The 24,055-nt window shown below is 38.9% G+C and overlaps 2 protein-coding genes across 8 annotated transcripts in view; one reads left to right on the top strand and one right to left on the bottom strand.

Moving 5' to 3' along the window:
* LOC134818483 (metabotropic glutamate receptor 8-like) overlaps positions 1-11,411 on the top strand; it is a 33,867-nt gene extending 22,456 nt beyond the window's left edge. The window contains exons 12-15 of the mRNA XM_063828070.1: positions 9,775-9,988; positions 10,233-10,398; positions 10,785-10,941; positions 11,108-11,411. Coding sequence (XP_063684140.1) covers positions 9,775-9,988; positions 10,233-10,398; positions 10,785-10,941; positions 11,108-11,316 — 746 coding nt within the window. The 3' untranslated portion in view covers positions 11,317-11,411. The remainder of the gene's footprint in view (positions 1-9,774; positions 9,989-10,232; positions 10,399-10,784; positions 10,942-11,107) is intronic.
* Positions 11,412-11,899: 488 nt separating this feature from the next.
* Positions 11,900-24,055, bottom strand: part of LOC134817939 (uncharacterized) — a 40,917-nt gene continuing 28,761 nt past the window's right edge. For 3 of the 7 annotated variants that reach the window (XM_063827319.1, XM_063827318.1, XM_063827317.1), the window contains exons 14-25: positions 23,896-23,977; positions 23,598-23,756; positions 23,323-23,433; positions 22,885-23,164; positions 21,052-21,159; positions 20,666-20,795; positions 20,133-20,309; positions 19,692-19,838; positions 14,048-14,246; positions 13,272-13,454; positions 12,771-12,914; positions 11,900-12,590 (exon numbers count right to left, since the gene is read on the bottom strand). In XM_063827319.1, coding sequence (XP_063683389.1) covers positions 12,396-12,590; positions 12,771-12,914; positions 13,272-13,454; positions 14,048-14,246; positions 19,692-19,838; positions 20,133-20,309; positions 20,666-20,795; positions 21,052-21,159; positions 22,885-23,164; positions 23,323-23,433; positions 23,598-23,756; positions 23,896-23,977 — 1,915 coding nt within the window. In that variant the 3' untranslated portion in view covers positions 11,900-12,395. Of the gene's footprint in view, positions 12,591-12,770; positions 12,915-13,271; positions 13,464-14,047; positions 14,259-19,691; positions 19,839-20,132; positions 20,310-20,665; positions 20,796-21,051; positions 21,160-22,884; positions 23,165-23,322; positions 23,434-23,597; positions 23,757-23,895; positions 23,978-24,055 lie in introns of all 7 variants that reach the window. The other 4 variants (XM_063827314.1, XM_063827316.1, XM_063827313.1 and 1 more) reach the window with 4 other exon arrangements.

Genomic DNA, 24,055 nt, shown 5'->3' with positions numbered 1-24,055 from the left:
AGTTATAAATGGAAGCTTTTCGGCCGTTTCGTTGACCGCATCATCACAGTTTTGGCTGAATTTAGGCCAGTGACCAATGAGTGAGGTCACGATCAAGGTACTGGAAGCTGAATATCCGGCGAAAACTTTGATAAAAGGCCGAAAATGACCGTGTTAAATTGTTACGTGTCACGTATTGACTGTATTTAAACAACATGGTCTTAAACCAGGCTTTTTGTAAGGAAACAAATTCAATTTCGATTATCATTTTTAAACACAAATTTGGAGATAAAATGTAAATAGCAGTAAAAACACAACTGTTTTAAGTTCGAAGTCGAAACTTTTCTCACACTAATATTAATTGTACAAAATCGCCCCTCCAATCTTTACAGAGTTGGCTCACTTATAGTTATAGTCTCTTCTCACTGTAATATAGGTCTCCTCCTCTCCATGTTGTCCTGTACCTAAAACACCATCATCTCCACCCTGACCTGGGTTCCTGTACCTACAACACCATCATCTCCACCCTGACCTGGGTTCCTGTACCTACAACACCATCATCTCCACCCTGACCTGTGTTCCTGTAGGCCGTCACCACACCATCATCTCCACCCTGACCTGGGTTCCTGTACCTAAAACACCATCATACTCACGATTGATTTAATTTTTGCATAAACATAATTTCCATACGGTACTTGGCGTGGTTTGTGCAATTTAAAAAGTGCTGGTGGTCAGTTACAACTGGTCACAAACCCAAACATAAATTATTGTACAATCATTAATATTAAATTTGATCACAAGAAACTGTTAAAGTTTTTTAGGCAGATTTAAACACAATATAATCAACACCATCTCGACATGATACGGTTAGCTGAATTCATATAATTAACAGCAATAAAGGGAAAACTCGACAAATGAAATCGCATACCACTTCAGAGTGGTTTCGACCTTGCATAATACCGAAACACGGCTAAGTTTCTATCAGGTTGTTGTTTGGCTTAATTGACGTTTCCTTCTTAATTGTCACATCACATATTTTAGAGGGGTGATCATAGTCTAAAACTACAAAATATACTTGATAAAAATAACAAAAAGATAGTAGCGAATAAAACTTTTAAAATCTTTATAATAGCCTCTTCAACTCGAACATAACAACTTTTCTTACGAGGAATCATATCGAGGACTTTCTCAAATTCATAGTCCATAATGTGATTAAAACCAACACTTGATACGACCCTTCTACCATTAAAATACTTACCAAAGTATCAGCCAAAGTATCACTATATCAGCCACAGGGTTCCATAAGCTGATTATGTCTAGGCAAAAGATTCGTATCCGTGTATGATCATACTTGACTTCAACAGCAGAATTCCACTTTACATTCGGATTAAGGTGATGTTGGGGTAATAATTCCCAACAACCCAAGGTGGGAATACATTTTTAGAATGCCACTTGTCATCTAACATATTTAAAGCATGGAATACTTCAAGAAAAGCAGATGCATCGGCAGCAGTATATAACTTTTGATCTTCAGATAAATCTGTTAGCTCCCAATCTACGCCGAAACATCTCATAGAAGTTTTATTTAACTAAATTTATAGTTAATGTTTCTAATCCTAATTTTGGCGTAAAACTAGCACGTTTTTCATCGGTATTTCTTTCGATTCCATAATGTTCTTGAGACAGAAACTCTCCATAGAACATTTTAGTAACCAAAAGGCAGCGAAGATCCAACCATCCCCTACAACATGTATTATATCTACCATCACCATTGCTGGTGCTTATGCTATTATAAAACTGACTCTCCAAGCGACCTATATCCTTCTCAATATCAAATCCAACCTTGACTATATCTCTGTCAATTAAAACATCGTTGTTTGCTCCTCCGACTATAACAATACAGTTCTCAGCCTGATTGTCCACTGTAATGGTAGCCACACCAGAAGCTGCATACTCCACCCTCCCAACGTGGGTGATGTCTACTCCGACATTCTTCAAATTCTCTATGTAATTATCTCCGAATGTGTCTGTGCCCAACTTGGCTACAAGAGCCGTGTTTGCACCTAGTTTTGCAGCCATTACAGCTTGGTTGGCTCCTTTCCCGCCAAAACCCACCATGAACTTAGTTCAATGGACAGTTTCTCCGCCCTTTGGGAGAACTGGAACGTAACTGATCAGATCAGTCATACAAGATCCCACAACAACAACAGAGGCAGTCATTCTTAGCTCTGGTCTGCAGAACACCTTTTAAATAAATTATTTCAGTTTAATTTTGACTATAACTTTCATGCATTATAGTCGAAGTTTAGATAAAATCAGGGAACATGGTGGCTTACTAATTCCCAAATTCAATGTAATTTACATTTAAAAGAAGCAAATTACTATTTATGGCCTACATAGTTTGGAGAACTATAACTCAACAATTCAAATGACTACACATTGTTGCCTTCTTCTACAAAAAATAATTTAAGCTTAATTGATAGATAAAAATGTTTTATATATAATGTAAAATGTGATACTCATCTCATAGCGACTGCAGCTTGTATAAAAGCATTTTTTAATGAAAAATTTATTAAACATAAAGAATTGTTATAGGCTTTAAAATTAATATATCACAACTTAATCCTCCCTTGACAAAGAATCTTTAACTTATTGAAACTAGAAGACATAATACTGTTAAATCTAATCAAAAACTTTCCATGAACGGTTTTTTTTTCAAATGCAACATTACTGCTTCATTGGCTAAAGTTACAATTTATGTTTTGATGCGATGCAGAAGTTTTTTAGTAAAAAATGTTAAATTATCAGAGAGATCAATAAATAGTCTCTAGTTATCAATTAAATGGAATTCGATGGCCCCAACGTTAATGTGGCTCTTGCTATGTGTTGGTTCAGCCGACTTAATTATTATACATCCAAGTTTATTTTTTTAGTTTAGTTAGTTGTCATCCGGCCACACAGTATGCAACTTATATTGCAAAACAATTTATCAATTAGTAGTAATATATCAAAATAATGTCATTGTAATCTTACATGGCTGAAATGTAACGCTTGATTTATGTACGTAATAATTAATTGAATTTTGAAATTAAAAAAATAAAAAATATGAAAAATAACGTAAATCGAATCAACAAAATAATAAAGCATTTAATCAAACTATCTAATCTAAGAGTAGCTTCAAGGGGAGCTAAAATATGAATATTTGCATTAAGGTCTGTCTTCTGAATAAAATAATAAAACAATCAATTAGTAGAAGATGAGTTCCCCACAATAGCCACTCTATCCTGGAACTGAGGAAGACCTCCGTCTCTAGCTGTTACTGTGTCCGTCATGGTGGCAGTGCCACTGACGATATCAGTGAACGATTTAGGCTCCACAACTCTTGCTGGCTTTGAATAACTCGGCTGAGCCTCAGAATCTTTACCACGGCAGCAATCTGAGCAACCTTCCCGGAAAATATCACATTTGTACATCAGGAACCCGTAGATTATAGGATTAGTAACGATAGAGAGGTAGAAGAATATGTACACAAGTGACTTTTCTTCAGAAGTGTCGTAGCGTAAGATACCGTAGATAATCCCATAAGGTAACCAGGTTATCAGAGCAGTAGTCACAACCAGCGCTCCAGAAAGACGCTTACCACGTGACATACGAGGTTCCTTACAGCAGAGAGAGATCCAGATACCAGAGTGGATGAAGAGAGGCAGGATGTTGAATATGACCATGTTGAAGTAATCAACCAGTCCTTCCCAGTTAAAAGAGGTTTCTGCAGCATTGTGGATGGAACACTTACGGTACGTGTCAGTGTATCTAGAGTCGAGGTAGTGCTCCTCTATCCCTACAATAAGAAGTATTGCCTCTATGATAGGGAGGACCCAGCAGATGGCAATGATCACTCTCAACACTCTGTTAGTAGGGAGGAAGACACAGATGCAGGATATAGGTATGATAGCCAAGGTGTTCAGATCACTGAGGAGCCAGGAGGAGATAACACTGAGGACTTTACACCTCACAGTACCCTACCTCAGAGTAGTAGCCTCCCCGTAGATAAGACTGGGCCAGATGAAGCCAGGTCGTCTGATAGTAGCAGCAGCTAGGGAGAGGAGGATGTCAACTACACTCATGTTAACTAAAACAGTCCTGAACCTCTTCCGGTGCTTCTCTCCTCGGTGGTTGTATTTGAGGAAGAAGGCTAGAGTGTTTGAGTTCAGGAACAGCCCAACCACACCTGAAATTAAAATCTTCTATATATTTCCAGTAAGAAGTAAACCTTACAGTTTCAACTAAAGACTAAGTTCTTAGTTAATATAAACCATTTTGAGTTAACAATTTCCATAAAATGTTTATTTAAGTATCTAGTTTGACTAGCAACTGAACTCACCAAGAAAGATGACACAAATCCCTGTGACAAGAGTATACAAGTCATGTTCTGCATCATTATCTGGCTCTCCTACTACCACCACTACCATCGCTGGTAAGAGAACGTGATTTTACAGTTGTTAACTGTATAAATATAATATTATATTTGTTAGCTGTATAAATATAATCAAAATGCTGGCAAGCATTACCGTCGCCCTTATATTCACAATACTATTTACCCCCTATACTAGTATATCCCCTTTATTGTTTTCCAGGCATTAAGACTCATCGGAAGTAGTTCAGCAGGCATATTTAAGTTCAAAACATTCTAATTCAATGTTAAAGATGACAGGAATAAGAAATAGTTATGTGGAGGTTTTTAAGAAATTTGCGCAAAATACGCGCCAGCATGTTATACGAAATTAGGTAAAAAACCCAAAATCGCCATATTCAGGTGCCTTAAAAACCATGTTAAAATTGAGTTAGAGATATGAAACTTTGCAGGGCGTCTAGACCTTGTCCAAATCGACTGTAAAAAAAATTTCATGTTTCAGGAGTATCGGGAAGTGGGTTTTCTGGAACCCCTGTTTTACAACAGATTGTCGTGAAGTATATATATATATTATATATATATATATGTATGTATAGACGCTTTTGCAGTCAATTATAGCCTACATTTAAGTGTCCGTAGATTCAAAAGTATAAAAGATACAGTCATTTCGAACCACAGGTCTTGAAGATAATCGTTTACACTCCAGTTTCCATTATATTACAAAATAATTTAACGTCATCATCATCACTTGATGACGTCATCAAGTTAAGTGTTTTTAAAACTTGGTTTTTAACAAAATAACAACTTTTCAAATCGATTTTAAACCATTAAGGAGTAATTTTATTCAAAATCTGAGGACATTTTTATCTTAGATAATTGTTCAAGCATTCTGAAAATCTACCGGAAAATTTTCCTACCTTGCTCCTTCATAAAGATATTCGCTATTGAAGTTAGTGCTTTTTTGAAGAATAATTTTATAAAAATACAAAAGTTGTGAATTAGTATTCTCTGGTGTTGGGCCATCCCTTGGGTTGTGGAGCTCGATTGTGCTTTCTAAAGGTCTAAATTGTGTTATAGGCTAGTTTTAAAGTTTAAAATCGAAAAGTTGCACACGTGGGGACACGCCCAAGTTGATAGAAAATTGCTAAAATTACTGAAAATTGCTGTTTTCACCATTTTTATCAACTTTGGAGTCCCGTTGTGATCCAAGTTCTATATGAAATCTTCTGAAACTTTGCTTGCTTATTAAATTATATATAAAATACTGATATGCAAAAATTTACGGTGATTCAATATTGTATGCGCACGCAAAGTCCGCTCAAAGTTTGCACGTGCGAAAGGTGAGAATTTTGCTCATTCGTGATCACGATTTCGAATAAATTCTGCTTTCCCGCGATATTTAAATGGAATTATATATGAATTTAATGCCAACTTGAATGAGTAAAAAGTGCCATATTCAGTCAGGTAAAATTTCGAAATCGATGAAATTACCTCCTAATTATTAATATAAATATTAATGAAGTTATGAGTTTACATTTCGGCTTTGTAAATTATCCTGACATTATAATCAAAAAGAGATGATATTTGACCAAAACCCATAATCATGGGTAGAGTGTACCGCTGCCAGTGTCTCTCTTTTCCAAACAAAAGGAAATGATATTAATTTGAATAACCGTCTGCAAATGCAAATTGATACCGAGAATGAAATCGGTCGCTCGCTTTTTCCATTCGATTACGGCTTACGAATTGTAATAAAGCTTATTGATTGGAAAAAGCGAGCGACCGATTTCATTCTCGGTATCAATTTGCATTTGCAGACGGTTATTCAAATTAATATCATTTCCTTTTGTTTGGAAAAGAGAGACACTGGCAGCGGTACACTCTACCCATGATTATGGGTTTTGGTCAAATATACCTATATAAATAAGTACTACCCCATATTATGATATAAACAATAAACATAATAATATGATATGAGTGTAGTACAATGTACTCGATAAAACTCAGTAAATCAAAGACAAAAATACAAAATAAGTATATATAACAGAGAAAAAATTCAAGATAAATAAACTAACATACAATACTGGTTGCTTTTTAAACCCCGACAAATTATCACTTAAAAGTTAGAATAGTAGGTAAAATGCAAACATTCAATAGTTAGAATAGATTACAAATAAAATATGAACAAATTAATCACAGGAAATAAATGAAATTAAAATGTCTAAAATACGATAAATATTATATCCTCAAACGGCAAACTTGTAAAAATATCTAGCTAATTAAGAACTTACTAACAGTTTAAAATTAGATAAAACTAAGTACAAGATTTATTTCATGCTAAAAAAGAGTTAATTACAACACGAGCTCCCGCTTCCGAGCTCGTGTTGCAAAGGGGAGGCCTGCCTTCCGAGATCGCATTACCAGGGGAAGCCTCGAGTCCAAAATTGTGTATCGAGGGGTGGGTGCGGACTTTGAAAAACCAGAAAAATATTTTCGGCTAATATTAATAATGAACAGGAGAAAAGTGGTTTTTCCCAACAATTTTTAGAAACCTAAATAAAAAAGTTTGCCCCTTGCCCAGATTTTATGGGGGGCGATGGCCCCCTGTCCCCCCCCCCCCTGTCCCCCCCCCCCCTTCCTACACCACTGTCAAAACTATTTAAAAAACTGCTTGATCAGATACGACAGTTGCGCCCAATCGATATTCGATATATTGATGATAATAAAAGTAAACTTTATTCAATAAAAATCGTACGATCATAACGATGGACGCAAAGCTACGAAGAATTAAAAGTTATCTTTACTTTAGGATAATATGCGATTCTTCAGGGATATATGCATTCTTCAGGGCGGACTGTAATACAGTATTCGTCCGAACTACATTTTTATATTTTGCACATTTATTTATAATGTAATTATACTCCCTCCAAACGTCCTATGACCTACCCAAACCGAATGTTAATTCCACAAGTTGCAGGATCAGGGCCCGTGGCTTTATGCCAGAGCTTTGACGTAGCATTCTGGGTAGTGGGTGTCTTCCACGAACAGTTTATGGTGTATTAAAAATGACTTAAGTACAAATTTATGTACACCTCTTAGTTTGTCATCCACGAACTGAGTCTTAAGTAAACATTTTTACTTAAGTTGAATCTGACATGGCGAATCAGATCACGTCACTCATGATTGGGGACCTGTTAATGGCCTGTTAAGGTGTGGGAAACGGGTGCAATTGTCGGTAGGCCTTTAGAATACACTTGTCCTAAAAAACGGGAGCATTACGTTGAATCAAGTGATTGGGTGCCAACCAACTATGGGAATCGTGCAGAAAGCCCAATTACGGTATTCTAGCACCCTGTCACATGATTAGCGATTAGGTAATCATTGATTACCTAATAAAATCTAGAACCTTCTACGACATTCAGATTCAGAAGTCGCTTTATTAGCGGAGATTCAATGCGGTAAAAAAGTGGAACATAGTGGCTATTCTTTAAAAATGTCGAGAATTGTACTAGTCCAAAATATTGAGTGAAAATGTTCAAAACATTTATTAAAATTAGTTCATCATACGTTTTACGTAATTGTAAACATTTCTTATCAGAATATAGTTTTGAAATATTTGAAACAAATTTACTAATTATTTAATTAATGAATTAAATAGTTTCTTTATTAAAAAGTTGTTAAAGAAAAAGTTTTTCTTCTTTGTTTTCTAACCACACTGCTTTAGACTAAAATCTTTTAAGATATTCAGAAGTTGAATTATTTGCGGTGATTAAGTGCGCCTGCATGCTAAAAAGGTACAATTTTGCCCTGAATCGCGGAACTATTGTGCTTTGATACTCAGACCTGCATGACAAAAAGGGAACAACCGTTTCTCACGCGTGCAATCGCGCTCAAGGGGTATGGTAGGATATGCCAATTGCATATCATTTCTGATAATAACTTGTCTACGCTTGTTCCAACGTTCTGCTTGTTGATTTGATTTTTGACCTATGTCTACTGCTAGGCCTAAACAGTAAACATCATCGGCCTGGTCGTATAGCTTAATACACTTATTGTGTAATTACAAACTATGGCATATATGTATGCAAGCCTCTTGATTTATATAAGGATTATAATATCATAATTGATAATGACAAAAGCCCAATAATAAGGATGAATTTAAATTTTCCGGCAAGATCCGGCACAGTACGGCAAGTTCCGGCAACCTTATATTTGCCCTTCGTAACAACCGGTTCCGGTCCGGCAAAATCCGGCTAACCGGATAATAGATCGATATCCGGAAAAATCCGGTCCGGCAGCCAAAAGCCCATTCCGGTCGGTTCCTATTCCTGTAGGTCACAACACCATCATCTCCACCCTGACCTGGGTTCCTGTAGGCCGTCACCACACCATCTCCTCTTCTGTTCCTTACAAATGACACGTCAGCGTATATTGGTTCTTCCCCAGCTTCCAGACTGCGTGTATTGTTTACAAAATCTATATCAGCATACGTTCCCTCTTCCTCAATTTTAACACTGTGTTGTTCAATAGATTTTCCTCCATGTCTGTTCTTAACAAACGTTACAGCAGCATATATGTCACCTTCCTCATTGCTAAGATTGTGGGGCTCTTTAGATATCTGTTCAGGTCTGTCCAGGCGCGCACAAAGGCCTTCGTTGTCATCAGTTGAGGGTCCAGGCTCATTTGATTGAATTGTCGAGAACAGAGCGTTTTGGTTTGCCTCCTGTTCTGAACTTCTCTATCAACCCCTTCTGTGTCTTCTAAGGCGTGGACAGGCTGTGTGTTTACTGTGGAGACAGAATGTTGCTTGTTGACATTGGCATGGACTGGTTCTTGGTCTTGGTCCCTGTTACTGTGGTTGACTTCTCCTCCTTCAGGTATATCTTCTTCTTTATTTCTGTCTCCTCGCAATTTGAAAATAACGGCAGCCACCAGTAGAAGCAGCAGCAGCCCGCCTCCACCTGCCCCAGTTATCAAAGGAGTACTGTTTCTCCCAATGCTTTCACTTCCTTGTTCTGGTTTCCTGCATCGGTTTGCAGTACTTGTTGTGTTGTCAGTACAGTCCTTGCTCCCATCTTTTAAGCACGTTTGTAATGCTCAATATCTGGCTTGCAATATATTCCACAATCGTCTCTGACATAATCTTCCCTGTACTTTTCGCAATCCTGTCCTATCTTTTTGTTTTTACACTCATCACAATTTCTTCCATTCTTCTGTTTTTAACCTTGAGTAGCTGATCTAAATCGCTGGGCTGATGAAACTGGATTTAGTGCTGTATCACTGGGGACGTGATGTGATTTTGCTAGCGCTATTAAAGTCACAATTCAGACGGCGTTAATATTCGACCCGCTCACTGTCCCAAATATAACGACAAAACCCCCCAGGCGACATCACCTGCAAATTACAAATCAGCATGCTGAGTTTCGGGTCGTCCCTAACAATAACAACAATACTGGGACGAGCAGTGCGGATCATCAGGATATTCACAGCCACTAATGTGACGATTGAGAGTTTTCTGGTGTCCTTGAAGCATCAGGCGGTGTTCATATCGGGGATTGTGTTGACTCAGACGGGACTTGCTATCCTCGCAACTTCTGGGTTAGTGATACTGTACTTTGAGAAGATAGTGCCTTTTATTAGTCTGTTCCAAACTATTTATTTAGATACATGTAATCGCGACGAAATCTTTAAATTGAGTGAGAGTTCCCTGCATGATAGTGGGACAAACTCACGTTGATATGTTACTAATGCACTTAGATCGAAATATTGCGCGCTTTTAAAATTCAGATGATAAACTAACATATTAAAATGGGGTATTCTTTTTTAATTCCACTACTTCCAGGATGGGCCTGGATACTCGAGTTGATTTTGACGAGAGAACCCGACTGCAGCAGCTGGAACAACCCAAAGTACACGCGGTGTGTCAGAGCCCTGATAGGACTTTCGTGTTTGTGTTTCTAGCTGGGTTCCTTGGTCTGTGTGTGATTACAAGCGTGATTTCCTTTCAGGTGTGATTTCAATTTACGAACAGCAAAATCAAGCAACCGCTAGGGTTGCCGGGGACAGATATTTATGCATATCGATCGTATCACCGTCTTTTAGAGCAGTTATTTATAGTGAATACAAAGCTCTTAACCTGACCTTTTTTCTAAGGTCGTCCCTGTTTATAAGCTTGATGACAGCAGACCAAAAGAGCTAGTTACCGATCGATATTTACAAACCGAGTATCGGAAGTTAATTAACGACTGCGCTTTAAATGGTGTTTTATTTTTAACAGGGAAATTTTATTGTGACTTCTGAGCTAAAGATCTGGTAGAGGAGTAAGAAAAAAAATACAAAATTTTGCTCTTAAATATATCCTTTAATATTCCCTTCTTTCCCCACTCCCCACTAGGCACGGAAACTACCAACGAACTACAACGAAGTAACTTACACCTACTTTACAGTCTTCACCATGGATACCATCCTTGTAGCGTATCTCTCCATATTGTACACAGCTGACCATGCTCACAATACTATGGTTACAACCGCTATTGTCACTCTTATAACAGGTAGGGTATAGCTAGAATTGCAACTTAGTCTGTCGTATCTGTTTTATTTTATAAATTTGTTACACCAACAACCACCAAATGTTGGAAATTATTGAATTTATGGGATCCGAGTGTCTATCAATAATTTTGAGTGATAAACATTTAGATAACATGACAATCCTGACAGGTTACCTGATTCTGTTCATGCTCTTCTTCAACAAAGTCTACATAATCTACTTCTCCCCGGACCAGAACAAAATCCACAACATCCCGGAGTCTCCGACTCTCAAGTTTAAGAGGCACAGAAGGGAAAGCACCCGACTTGTACCTGCTCTGGTTTCTACTCTCAGTGTTAGGACACTTGATATCAACCCTCCTCTTAGTCTCCGGCAGTAAACATGCTTATGAGATTCATTATGTCCCTTTTATTAACAGTGTTAAGCTGAATGATTGATGCAATTGATGTTTACAGTTTACAAGATTATTTTATAATCGGGTTCGTTTTCGTTTTATATATTACTGGAAAGCCCGTGGTCACTGGGAAGAAACTAATATGTGATAGAGTTAAAGCATTACCAAATACATCGTTTGAGGCAACGAAAAGTTCACAATTTTGCTTTAAAAGTACGTTAATAGTGCGTGGTGCTTTAAAGTACGTTAAGTGCGTACTAACCAACTATGAAGATAGGTAGGTGAGGCACCGCATATCAATATGATTATGATGCATCTCATCCAATTTGTAAGTGGGTGGTCTTCCGTACAGAGAGAGGGAAAGTTTTAAATCGTTCTGCCGAATCTGGACGATTTTGTTATATCCTGGTATCCTAGATATTGTCTGTTAAGCTGACATTAAGGCTTACTATATAATATGTCATGTTATTCAATTTCATTCTCTGCCATGACAGGGAATGACCGAACATTTTTTTAATTACAGATTCCAGCGGATTCCGAATCATCAGCGATAAGCGGCCAAAATTCCGGAATTAAAAAATTGAACACATTGCATTAATAATAATCGTCAAACAGAAGTTAACAAACTAAAAATTATAAAACAAATCTATCTATAAACATTCATTTACTACAATTCCTATGTGAACGCTAAATAAAAACCGTTAAAACAATAATCTAATTGGTATAAAACCAATTTATTTATAGTCCCAACACAAAATCAGTTGAGTTCTAAAATTTTAGTTCATTTGAGAGTCATATGTACAATGCAAAGTCGTATATCTACATTTCAGATTCATAATATGATCAACTCTGGTAATGCCCATTTGTCACATTTATGACAAAAAATGCTTTATTTTTTGTCACACTTTAGCGATTTTATTTATTGTGACATTATAGCTATTGCTGTTATGTCGCATTCCATAATCTGATCGTTTTCATAACGATAAATTAGAATCCAAATGCAGCCAAGGCATTCCTGGGAGTTTCCAAGGAAAATTAGTTTAATTAACAAACTCCAGTGCCAGTTATCTCTGTCGTCTGCCAGTAATGACGGTATGCATTGGGCTGACTTGTGGGGTTACCGGAGGACTCTGAAACTTTGGGTCGTTAGATTTAATGGTGAGTAGAAGGGTCTGAGACATTGAGAGTATCGAGATGACCTCCGTGAAGCTTTTACTGCCGACACTGTGTCCGTTCACGTTCAGCACTTCATCTCCAACCTGGAAAATAAGAAGTTTAGATTAAAAATTAGATTGCCTTGCCGTCATAGTTTAGCCTACATGACAAAAAGACGTCCTTTAGAAATCAGTTCAAGTTTGAAACCATTTGGCATTTAGACCCCAATTATACTTCAGCCATAATAATGACACGAATTTGGAGACACTAATATCCTTACTTACCGCTATAAGACCAGTAAAGAGTTTGTCAGTAAGACCATGTCCGAACCCGCTGATAAAAACCCGGAGTTTATTATCTTGTATTGTAGGGGATATCTGGAAACCAAAGTACCCATCGTAGGGTCGGTACAGTTCTATCACTTTCACCTGGACAATGTCAGGAGTTAATCGAGGTGTTAATGATCACAATGATCACAATGATCACAATGATCACAATGATCACAATGATCACAATGATCACAATGATCACAATGATCACAATGATCACAATGATCACAATGATCACAATGATCACAATGATCACAATGATCGCAATGATTACTATTTAGTTGTGAGTGGTTCAGAAGTATAATGATTTCCAGGCTCCCAATTCATATTGGAAACCGAAACCTTTTGAGCTACCCTTTGAAACCCCCGAACATACATTTAATTGCCTGGAAGTGGAATGTAATAACACAAACGCTACTTAAAGAACAAATAATCACAACACAAACTGTTCCGTACCTTGCCAGTAGTACTGTAGATAATCTTGCCAATACATCTGAAGTTATCCGGATCGCTGACAGGGGTCTTCAGTCTCTTCTTGCTTTGTTTGTAGTACGGTACACTGGTGTAGTCAGGCTGTACTTCTGTTAGTTTCTGGGACTTCATGTTCGGGAGTAACGCGTCTGAGGTTTCGTTTTGCGCCTGCAAAGTCTGACGTCATGTTAAGTTATGTAGCAATATAACTTATGTAATTAATTTAAGTTATGTAAGTGATTTAGAAGGCTGGGGTATTTTGGAAGGTGGTGCAAGTAATAGTATTGGTGTACGTGGTGCAGCTGTGATAATTCACTGTGCAGGTGACCTGGAAACAGCAGTTACGAGGCAGATAGTTTGGGCAAATGATTACAAAATGATTGCACGAGTTGAACATATTGTAATGTTTATCAAACTTGTGTTGTCTCTCCGTATTATACGGTTAGGAAATAGTAATGGATTGGGAACTTTCTGAAGTTTTGATAGTGCAGGTGTAAGTGACCGGGTAACTGATTTAATAATTACAGTCCACGTGCATAGTTGGTGCATAGTAGGTTAGTAGCAGGTTTTAGTGATATAGATTTGTATGTTGCCTGCAGTGGTACAGAGATGATATTAAAATTAGTTTGACAAGTCCTGATACACGTGGTTAATATGGGTTACAAATTACAAAATGATTGCAATTTCAGTTGAAGTTTACAAAACTCGCAATATCTTTATAACGCGATTACTTAGTTAATTAGATTAATTAGTTATTTCACCTTGACGAGATGTTTGAGAATAAGTTTGTGAAGGTTGGTAGGATCTTTAGAGTCTTCAAACAGATCAGGAAGGTTGGACTCCAGCACGGAGAGTTGATCAGAGTACATGTCTAACAGCACATTCTTCTCGTGAGCCACGTCTATAAACTGCATCGGGTTGTTCATCATTTGTTGTTGTTGGATGGGTTCAGCTTCTGGTCTGGGGTAGAGACTACTTTATATTAGAGACAGTCGTGATTAGAGAGAGTTTTTTTGGGAGTTTGAATTTTAATTTCCTTTACCTAATATCCTTTAGTTTTAAATATATTTTCTGATGTAAATTGGAGTATTAACCCTTTATTAGGTACTGAAGATGTTTTTTACATCTAATGTTATACAAATTTTGTTGGAACTTTTTAACTCATTCGTTGTCTAACTGTGGGAACTATTGATTTTTGATCAGTGGTGATTAGTGAGTAGTTTAGTTGTATTAGTTTAATTATATTAGAGTACGTTTATCTGCTTCTCAAGGAAGAGAAGTGTCGAAATAATTGTTAGTGCTGTGGTTTTAATGGGGCCGGTAAAATTTACTAAGCTAGTTTATCCGTAACTGGTATATTCCAGTTCGAATAGATTAGAAATAACGTACCTGTTATAAATCATGCAAGTCATACAATTAATCTAATCGCTATTAGTTTACATTTACACATTTGTTTGGTTGTATTTTTAAGTGCTCCCTTATCAGTTATTTGTTGCTAAATCGCGATAAGCGAACGCGTGCTATTGTACATTTATTGTACATTGCTTGTATAAAACTCAAATAGTGTGTGTAACTGACATTTAAAGGTTCAATATGCAAGACAAGGAAAACCTGAAATCAGTAAGCGATGATGCTAAGAAACGTGTACTTGGAAGCCTACTTAACAAAGCTGATGCCCCCAGCAAGAAGGTTCTCAGTGTGTATAGTTTCAGTGCAAGTTATAAGACCAATCTGAAAGATATGAAATCACTCACCGCAGTTCAACTAGAACCCTGTGCAATATTTCTAGGTTTTAATGTCAGAGATGGTGTGAAGAAACTGTACACGAATAAACAGACTCTATGTGATAGAATGATTCTCAAGATCGAGTCCTTGTTCGACATAGAATGCGAGGACTGTAACGATGTGTACTGTAATGAACTGGGAAAAGAACCGCTCTTAAGATGCCGGCTATGCTTACAGGGCTCCCACGATTGTGAAGCCATGGCCGAAAAAGCCAAGACCTTCAACGACCTCATTCAGAAAGGACTGCTTCCTTTAGGAGGATCTTGGCTCTGCTACGAATGTTCAAAAAAGAACGAAACACGCTCACTTCAACCTCCCCAGAAACCTACCAAGAAAAGGAACACAGATAGTATAACAGATCTATCCACTATTAAAGAGGTTGAATCTGAGGTAAAGGGCGAGGGAAACGACGATGAAGATGAAGATGAGGATGAGGATGAAGACAGGGAAAGCCCTAGAAGAGGTAGACATAATGATACCGAAAATAACCCCCAGATTTGCCGGGAATACACTATGAGGAAGTGTCCCCACGGCCTCACTGGCAAACGTCTCATTGGTGGTAAGAAATGCTCATACCAGCACCCCATCAGGTGCCGCTTTTACTCCAATTTCGGAGACGACAAACGCAGAGGATGCAGGAATGGGAAGAAATGCACTTTTTTCCACCCTAAACTGTGCCGTAATTCAGTTGCGAATCACGTATGTTTAAACAGCGATTGTGGCTTCCATCATCTTAAAGGAACGGCCAGAAAGACTGTTGGAAACGTGAATCTCACTGACAGAAATCGCCTGCCTCAGCAGCAGCAGCCCAAAGATAGGAGAAAAATAGAATTCAACACGAACAGAAGTTCCTGGCCGCCTCCTGGTGGTTATGATGTGGACAGAATGGGTAGTCTAAACTCCCTCAACACCCCCTACCCACCCACTGTTGAATATCAGAAACCCCTCAGACAACGTAAAGACAGTACATCTGAGAGGGATAGTGCTTTTTTAGAGAAGCTCATGGAAAACATGAAAAACGGAATTATAACCCAGATGAACTCCAAAATGGAGGAACTTCGAGGGCAAATTCCAGCCCTTGTCCAAGAGACACAACGGAGCCAGCTGGACCCGAGATCACGCCAAACATCCTCTCAGCAAATCTCGACACAGTTCCCACCACCAGCACAGTTCTCAGCCCAAGTGCCACTCCCAAACCAGCCAATGCGGATGCCGATGCCACTAAACTTCATTCCCAACTATCAAGGATCTTGCTACTGAATGCTCGGTCCATCTCCCCAGCCGCAACCAGCACTGTAAAATGGAAGATTCCATTCATCCAAGACCACATACTTGACGACCTAGGAAGACCCCCGGTCCCTATTCTCGCTATCACTGAATCATGGTTGAAGCCATATATCAGTGATGCTCAAATAGCTATAGATGGGTACAACAGTCTTAGAGCAGACCGTCATAGTCGAAAAGGTGGTGGTTGTGTGCTTTACGTTGAAAACTCGCTGCTAGTATCAGATACTGTAAATTTTAGTGACAAACACTGCAGTATGCTGCATTGTTTCATAGACTCTATGAACGCCCTTGTCTCCGTGATATACCGCCCACCAGATGCTCCTCCCGGATCCTTCAAAGCAGTCCTGGACCAGGTGCAGGAGAAACTAAATAACTTGACATCGAACGATAGATCACCTGACATCTACATTATGGGGGATTTCAACCTCCCAAATATAGATTGGGACTCTTGCCAAGCTTTACCTGGTCAACCGCTTTGTGACCAGCAAGCTTGTTCCGAACTAATTGATTTCATGGAGAGAAATTTCTTGACACAAATGATCTGTAAGCCCACGAGAAATAACAACACCATCGATCTCGTCCTCACAAATAAACCACAGGACACAGTTGAGACAAATATCTCCGAATGCCAACTATCTGACCACAGGCTAGTCGAGCTCGTTCTCGGACATAACCCGCTCTGCCCAAAAGAACATACTCCTATATCTTTCGACAGAAACTCTTTTCGGGCGACTGATTTTCATAGAGCAGATTTTGAAGCAATGAACGATCGTTTAGAAGCTGTTAACTGGATCTCTTTGAGAGAACTCTGTTATGAAGATGAAGATGGAAGTGCCTTTCTGGAGCTGATACGCCTAACTGTCCTCCAGATAACCCTCCTAAACTCGCCTTCTAAAGACCCTACTGGATCTGGCCCTTCCCGCCCCCGTAGAAGTCGCCAAGTCCGTGAAAAATACACAATGAAGAGGAAAAGAAGAAAACTCAATGCCCAAATAAGTGCACTTACTCAAAACAACCCAACTTCGAGAAAAATCGAAAAGCTGAAAACCGAAGTGAATCTTCTGACCTTCGAAATAAGTGAACTTGTGATCAAGCAACTTAACGAAAAAGAAGTTAAAGCTGTAAGTACAATAAAGACGAACCCAAGATTCTTTTATTCTTACGCTAAACGATTTGCAAAGGTAAAATCATCCGTCGCCCCAATTAGAGATAAAAACGGAACTCTGAAAATGGACCCAGCGGAAAAAGCAGAAATTCTCCAGACTCAATATGTCACAGTCTTCAGCAACCCAAATTCTGCAAATGTTGAAGAATGCCTCGCCGGATTAGATCCTCATCCAAAAGAAGATCTCAACACATTCACCTTCACAGCAGACGACATATCAGATGCCATAAAGGAACTGGACCCGTATGCCTCCACCCCTGATGGTGAGATCCCGGCCAAGATCCTAACTAAATGTCGAAGGACAATCGCTGAACCAATTTATCTACTCTGGAAACGCTCATTTGATAACGGAGTCATACCATCTGGCATGAAGACACAGTACATCACGCCTGTGTTCAAGAAAGGAGACCGAACATCTGCCGCTAACTATCGCCCTGTCTCGATAACCTCTCACATTATTAAGATATTTGAGAGAGTGGTCAGAAATCATCTTGTGGAACATATGGAGTCAAACAGCTTTCTCTCCCCCCATCAGCATGGATTCCGCAAGAAAAGAAGCTGCTTAACTCAACTAATAGACCACGTAGATAACATCCTGAAAACTCTCAACGACGGCAACGAGGTTGATGTTATATACCTTGATTATGCCAAAGCGTTCGATAAGGTAGATCATCAAATATTACTTGCAAAGGCAAAACGCTATGGAATAAAAGGAAAGACTCTGCAATGGCTGACTGAATTCCTGAAGGATCGCCTGCAAACTGTGGTCGTGGAAGGAACAAAATCATCCTTTCAGCTAGTAATCAGTGGGGTACCCCAAGGAACAGTATTGGGACCCATTCTTTTCATTCTATACATTGACGACCAACTTGATACATTGGTTACCGCTCTGGGAAAGGTGTTTGCTGACGACACCAAGCTCATTGGAAAAATCATGGACTTAGCTACCAAAAGCCTACTTCAAGACGACCTCCTAAATGTAATCGCTTGGGCCCTGAAGAACAACATGCAACTAAATGAGGCCAAATTCGAAATATTAAATTACAGCTTGAACAATTCATTACTGTTAAGAGAATTGCCCTTCACCAGTCAATATTCCTGTTACAATTTAACAAATGGAAGAACTATTGACCCAGCCAAAACTGTGAGGGACCTAGGGGTTCTCCTGTCAAATGACTGCTCCTGGTCTTCTCACATACAGCAGATGGCTAAAACAGCAAGGACGATGACGTCATGGGTCCTTAGCGTATTCAGATATAGGTCACGCTTCCTCATGCTCACACTCTACAAAACCATGGTGAGAAGCAAACTCGAATACTGCTGCCCGGTGTGGAACCCTGACAAGATCAGCGATATAGAAGCTATTGAAAGCATCCAACGACACTACACTCGTCGAATCAGTGGCTGCCAGAACCTTGATTACTGGGAACGCCTGCAGAACCTGAATCTTCTCTCATTACAGAGACGCAGAGAACGATACATCATAATCCATACATGGAAGATGATGAATGGATTAGCTCCGAACGACATCAACATGCAGTTCAAGGAAAGCTCCCGACACGGTGTAAAGGCCACTGTGCATGCATTTAACAAAAAGGCACAATGCTCAATCTCGACCCATTATGAAAACTCTTTTGGAGTAAAAGCAGCCAAACTATGGAACCTGCTCCCCAAGGAAGTTAACACAATCCAAGTCTTGGAAACTTTCAAATCCTCCCTTGCTAAATTCCTGAAAGGCTTCCCGGACACCCCGCCCACAAAAGGGTATACCGCCATCACAAATAATTCTCTTCTGGAATGGACTCTACAAAAAGATCTAAGCCAGGAGTGATTGGAGGACGTACTTGATACTGTTGTCCAGAAGCGATCCCTGCCGAACCTACCTAAAGTAACCTAAAGTAACCTATTCAGACAATCCGGATAAATTCGCTGTTCTCTTTAATTAAGCTTCGAAAATAAACGACCAAGTGGCACCAGGCTTTTTGTTTTGGCAGCAATCATGACATTATAAAACAGAGTTCATACTTAGTTTCAGAAATAAACGACCAGATGCCATAAAGTTACAATAAGATTTAATAATAAAGCACAATTATATCTTGAAAAGATGTCCAAACTGTCTCCACCCAGCTTGTCTCCGCCAACAAAAGCAACAATTAATCAGTACTAACCCGTGGGATCCGGGCTGATATCGCTGTGGTACAGACTGGACTGGGTTTCTAGGGTTACCAGGGTTACCAGGGTTACCAGGGTTTCGGATGCTTCCATTCTTACCGGGTAGCGTGCTATCCAGGTTCGGGTTGTAGTAGTTACACAAACTGAGGGGGTCATTATTTTACCATTAATACCATAACTGCCAAATTAGGAGAGGTAACTTCACAAACGAACATTTCAAGTGTCAAGTGATCTACTTGAATTACCACTATACAAGGCATCTGCCTGATTAAACACGTCTAAATAGCCAACCTTTGGTCGCCTGTCAGGTTATCTGATAAGAATTCAACCTGTGCTCCATTACATTGGCGGAGCGTCTCGGACCAGCACATGTCAGTAGGTTATAACACTTATATGAACCGTCATGATTTATGAGCATAATATTATTTTCTACGCACCTGCTATTTTTTTGCGCATCAGTCAGCTGATCGGTAGTCATTTTGGGTTCTTTCTTTATCTTGAGCTTGGCTACTGCTGCGTCGATGTCGAAGTGATAGCCTCTGACTTTGCCATTGACTGGTTTTGCTTCGACTTTTCTCTCTGAACTCACAGTGCTACTCGTTTCGAGAGGACACCTGAAATGACGAAGTTACAGATTTAACACCTTTCATCAAATAAATTGCGACGCTAAAAAATATGCAGTATACTTTACTGTCCCATTGAATTGCGTAGGGCCCTTTGAGCTTTGATGATTAATTTCACAAATTTAATACCTAAGTATATTCTTGACTACATGACGTGCATGATCGCCTTTCATTCGTGGAGTGCGCGTGATTTGTGGGACCACTTCTGGTCAACGTATATACTCGTATTTGAGACTTAGTTTTATTTATTTGTCGTTCTAAAGGTCGGCTGAAAAATAGGTTGAAAGGAGAATATTCTCCACTTGATGAATCTAAAGAATTTTAACAATGTTTGACGTAGTTCCAACCTGCCGTCGCTCCTAACATTGTCCTCCACGGAGGTGGTGTTACTCCCAGAGTCTAACCTAGCGTGGTTTATCGTCTCTCGTAACCAGTTGTGAACGTCACGTGGTATAGGGGACGAGGGTGCTGCTTCCTCTGAGGAAACGTACTAGTTAGTGCCAGTGGTATGGGGTTGTCAGTGGTTAACGACTAGACTAAAGTAGAAACCAGCTCATATAAATCCATTACATTGATCTTAGATCTTTAACATTTCTAGAAACTTAACACAAAGTGCTGGATATTGGACAATGTTTGTATCGTTAACATCATGTACAAAATCTTTAGCCAATGTTAACTACATGTTGGTGACAGTTACGAAGTCATTTCCATAATCCTCTTCCGTTTTTAGTACCTTTCCTGTATCCAGGTTCAGTTATCCTAGTGAGCTCATCCTCAGGATCACTTGAATCAGAACAACTGTCTACGTGTAGAGACACCATGCCTCCTTTAGAGCGAGTATCTGAGATGTGAGCTTGGTCAGTATATTTTGGAGGACTTCACCGCTTTGACGCACCGCGCAACTTAAATCATACTTACTTCGCATCGAAGACGAGATCTTGCAGAGCAACGATCTGGAAGAGTTGACATAGTCAATCAAGGTCAGTATTACTTATAAATTACCTTGTAAGCAGCTTTTAGTTGTATGTAGCATCCCTCTCTGCGCCGAATATTTGATTAATTTAATAACTATTGTATTTGTACTACAGATTGTAGTAACAACTAAGTATTATCAACTAAGCGTGAGGTCCACTGATCAAACAGTCCGTGACTGAGATAGATTGCTCTTCTTCACGAGGTCTCCAACCAGTTTGAGTTTGTCACGTGTTAAATCACCTCATAACAGTGATCTACTTGTGATATAACTCTACTTGTAATATAACTCTACTTGTAATATAACTCTACTTGTGATATAACTCTACTTGTGATATAACTCTACTTGTGATATAACTCTACTTGTGATATAACTCTACTTGTGATATAACTCTACTTGTGATATAACTCTACTTGTAATATAACTCCCGATATTGTGTCAAGGTCCTTTATCCTAATATTATTGCTTGTTGGACGTTGATATATTTAAAATATTAGTAATGTTATTACCATCAAAAGTTATAATTGTTACATGCCTTGTTCATTAACACTGAGTGGGGTCTTACGTGGTTCCGTTATATTTGAGATTTAATTTAACTAGTACTAAATATTTGTATTAATACTACAAAATATTTGTATTATTATTTAACACTAGTGTAACCCGGCCTACGGCCGGGATTTCACTGCCGCAGTTAAAAAGGGTAGGAGTAATTACCCGCTGAGTCAAAACCCGCATTAGGTGACCCAATAGTTTCTTAAACAATAATCTCATAATCAGTTATTTCTTGTGGATAATTAAGTCATTATTAGCCATGAGGCACCACACTCCATGATCATAAGGTCTGAACACCGAGTATTACACCTCATCACTCCCGTCTTGAACCGCTTTCTATTTTTATTTAAATCGTTATAGAAATTAACCCTTGTTAACTCCGCACCACACCCGCATATTATATTTGAAAACACGCATAACATTGTCGTATGAACTCTCTCTCTCTCTCTCTCTCTGCAGTCCAAACAGACCCCAAACACTAACAGTCCCCCCTCCCCTAATAAGCTTAAGGTATAACATTACAGCGAATCTTCCAGGCTAATCCAATTATGACGCTACTTAAATGCAGCTATAACATATTACACAGTAATGAGAGAGAGAGAGCAAGCCCCGTAACTCTTGCCGTTCTGCTCACGCAATTTTATGTAACATTTGTGGTACAAAACCATCAATTAAACCACTTACCATCGGCCGATTTAAAAAAAAAATTCCTATGGGCTTCATCAGAGTTTTGTCGACACTATACCGAAAAAATCAGTCCCGTAACTCTTACCGTTTTCTTTGTATAACCGACCGGAAATTACACACGGACAGACAGACAGACAGACACACACACACACACACACACATTCTGGTGTTATTAAGGTGATTATGGTTTATGTGTCCTACTGAAAAACCGACAGCAAGGTCAAATTAACAGTGATTGGTTATCAATGAATTGGACAAATCAAACTAATGCGAGCTCTACAATCTAATTGGGCTCAAATTGTGGCCAATTTTTTGTAGCCTATCGTCTAAAAACTTAATTTCTACATTTCTCACCGAAGTTTTTATCTTGAAGCTTTGCGACGTTTTCGTAAACTTGATCCGTTTTGATGGGAACTCTAGGCGGGACGTGTGGTGGCTGATAAGGGTAGCTAGGTGCATCAGGTCTTTTCATTGGATCTGATCTATCAAGTGGGTCCGATCTGTCGAGTTTATCCCGATCAGATCTATCTAGTGGATCAGATCTTTCGAGTGGATTATATCTGCTTTGTCCATCAGATCTATTCAGTAGATCGGGTCGAGTAAGATCTTGTCTGCTGCGTTGATAATTCGGACTCTGCAGAATAAGAATTATTATTTACATACTGTGATCTGACTCCCAATACAGTTATCAAATTATTGTTATTATAGGATATTAAATATTCGTCTTAATTTAAACGCAGTTGAGATCCCTCTTAATTTCTGTCATACTGGATAAGAATAATGTTTACTAACCAATGCGGGATTACTTCGCATGTGATCCTCATCACATCTTCGTCTAACGTTGCGCCTATCCAAACTTCCGTACAATCTCCCGTTCTGCTGTTCCGGCCCTCGTGAGTACCGCTGAGAAAGGTACAAACTGGTCAAATTCAATACGTTGTGGAATATAACTTTAATGGCACAACTTTACAAAAGGACCTAAAATGTCCATCAATCAGCCGAGGCATAGAATGGTATTTGGACCCAAATTTTCTATACTTCAGAGAAAACGCTTCTTCAAAACTTACCTCACGCGGGGACATGTTGGAGTAGTGATCAAGATCTGATGCCATAGAGTTAGATTTGTTGTAGACTGGTTGTCTAGGATCCCCTTGCCGTGGTGTCCCGTACGACAGAGGTCTGGAGTATTCTCTACCGCCACTGCTCGGGGGTCTCTGACTGTTCATCTGTATGTGACTTATCAAGGATTCAATAGGATACATTTCAAATAAAATAGGTTTTAATGAGATTTAATATAGAGCCTGACCACTGAAATTTAAGTAGATCTTCCATTGCAAACCGAACTAACTAGTTTCAATCTCCCACCTTTCTGAGAGAAGTAGGGGTTGGTGGGAATACGGTCTCTGCTTCCTGCTGTGAAGACCGATGTCTGGATCTCTCCGAAACCCTGATGATCGCGAATATTAAAACATCAGTCATTAATGAATAATGAAATATACGTTTGCTTGCTAATACCGTCAAAGAA

This window comes from Bolinopsis microptera, chromosome 7 (assembly GCF_026151205.1).
Source record: "Bolinopsis microptera isolate Bmic1 chromosome 7, MBARI_Bmic_1.0, whole genome shotgun sequence".
NCBI lineage: Eukaryota > Metazoa > Ctenophora > Tentaculata > Lobata > Bolinopsidae > Bolinopsis > Bolinopsis microptera.
The sequence above is the reverse complement of the archived record's forward strand: the minus strand, read 5'-3'. Positions and strand labels throughout refer to the sequence as shown.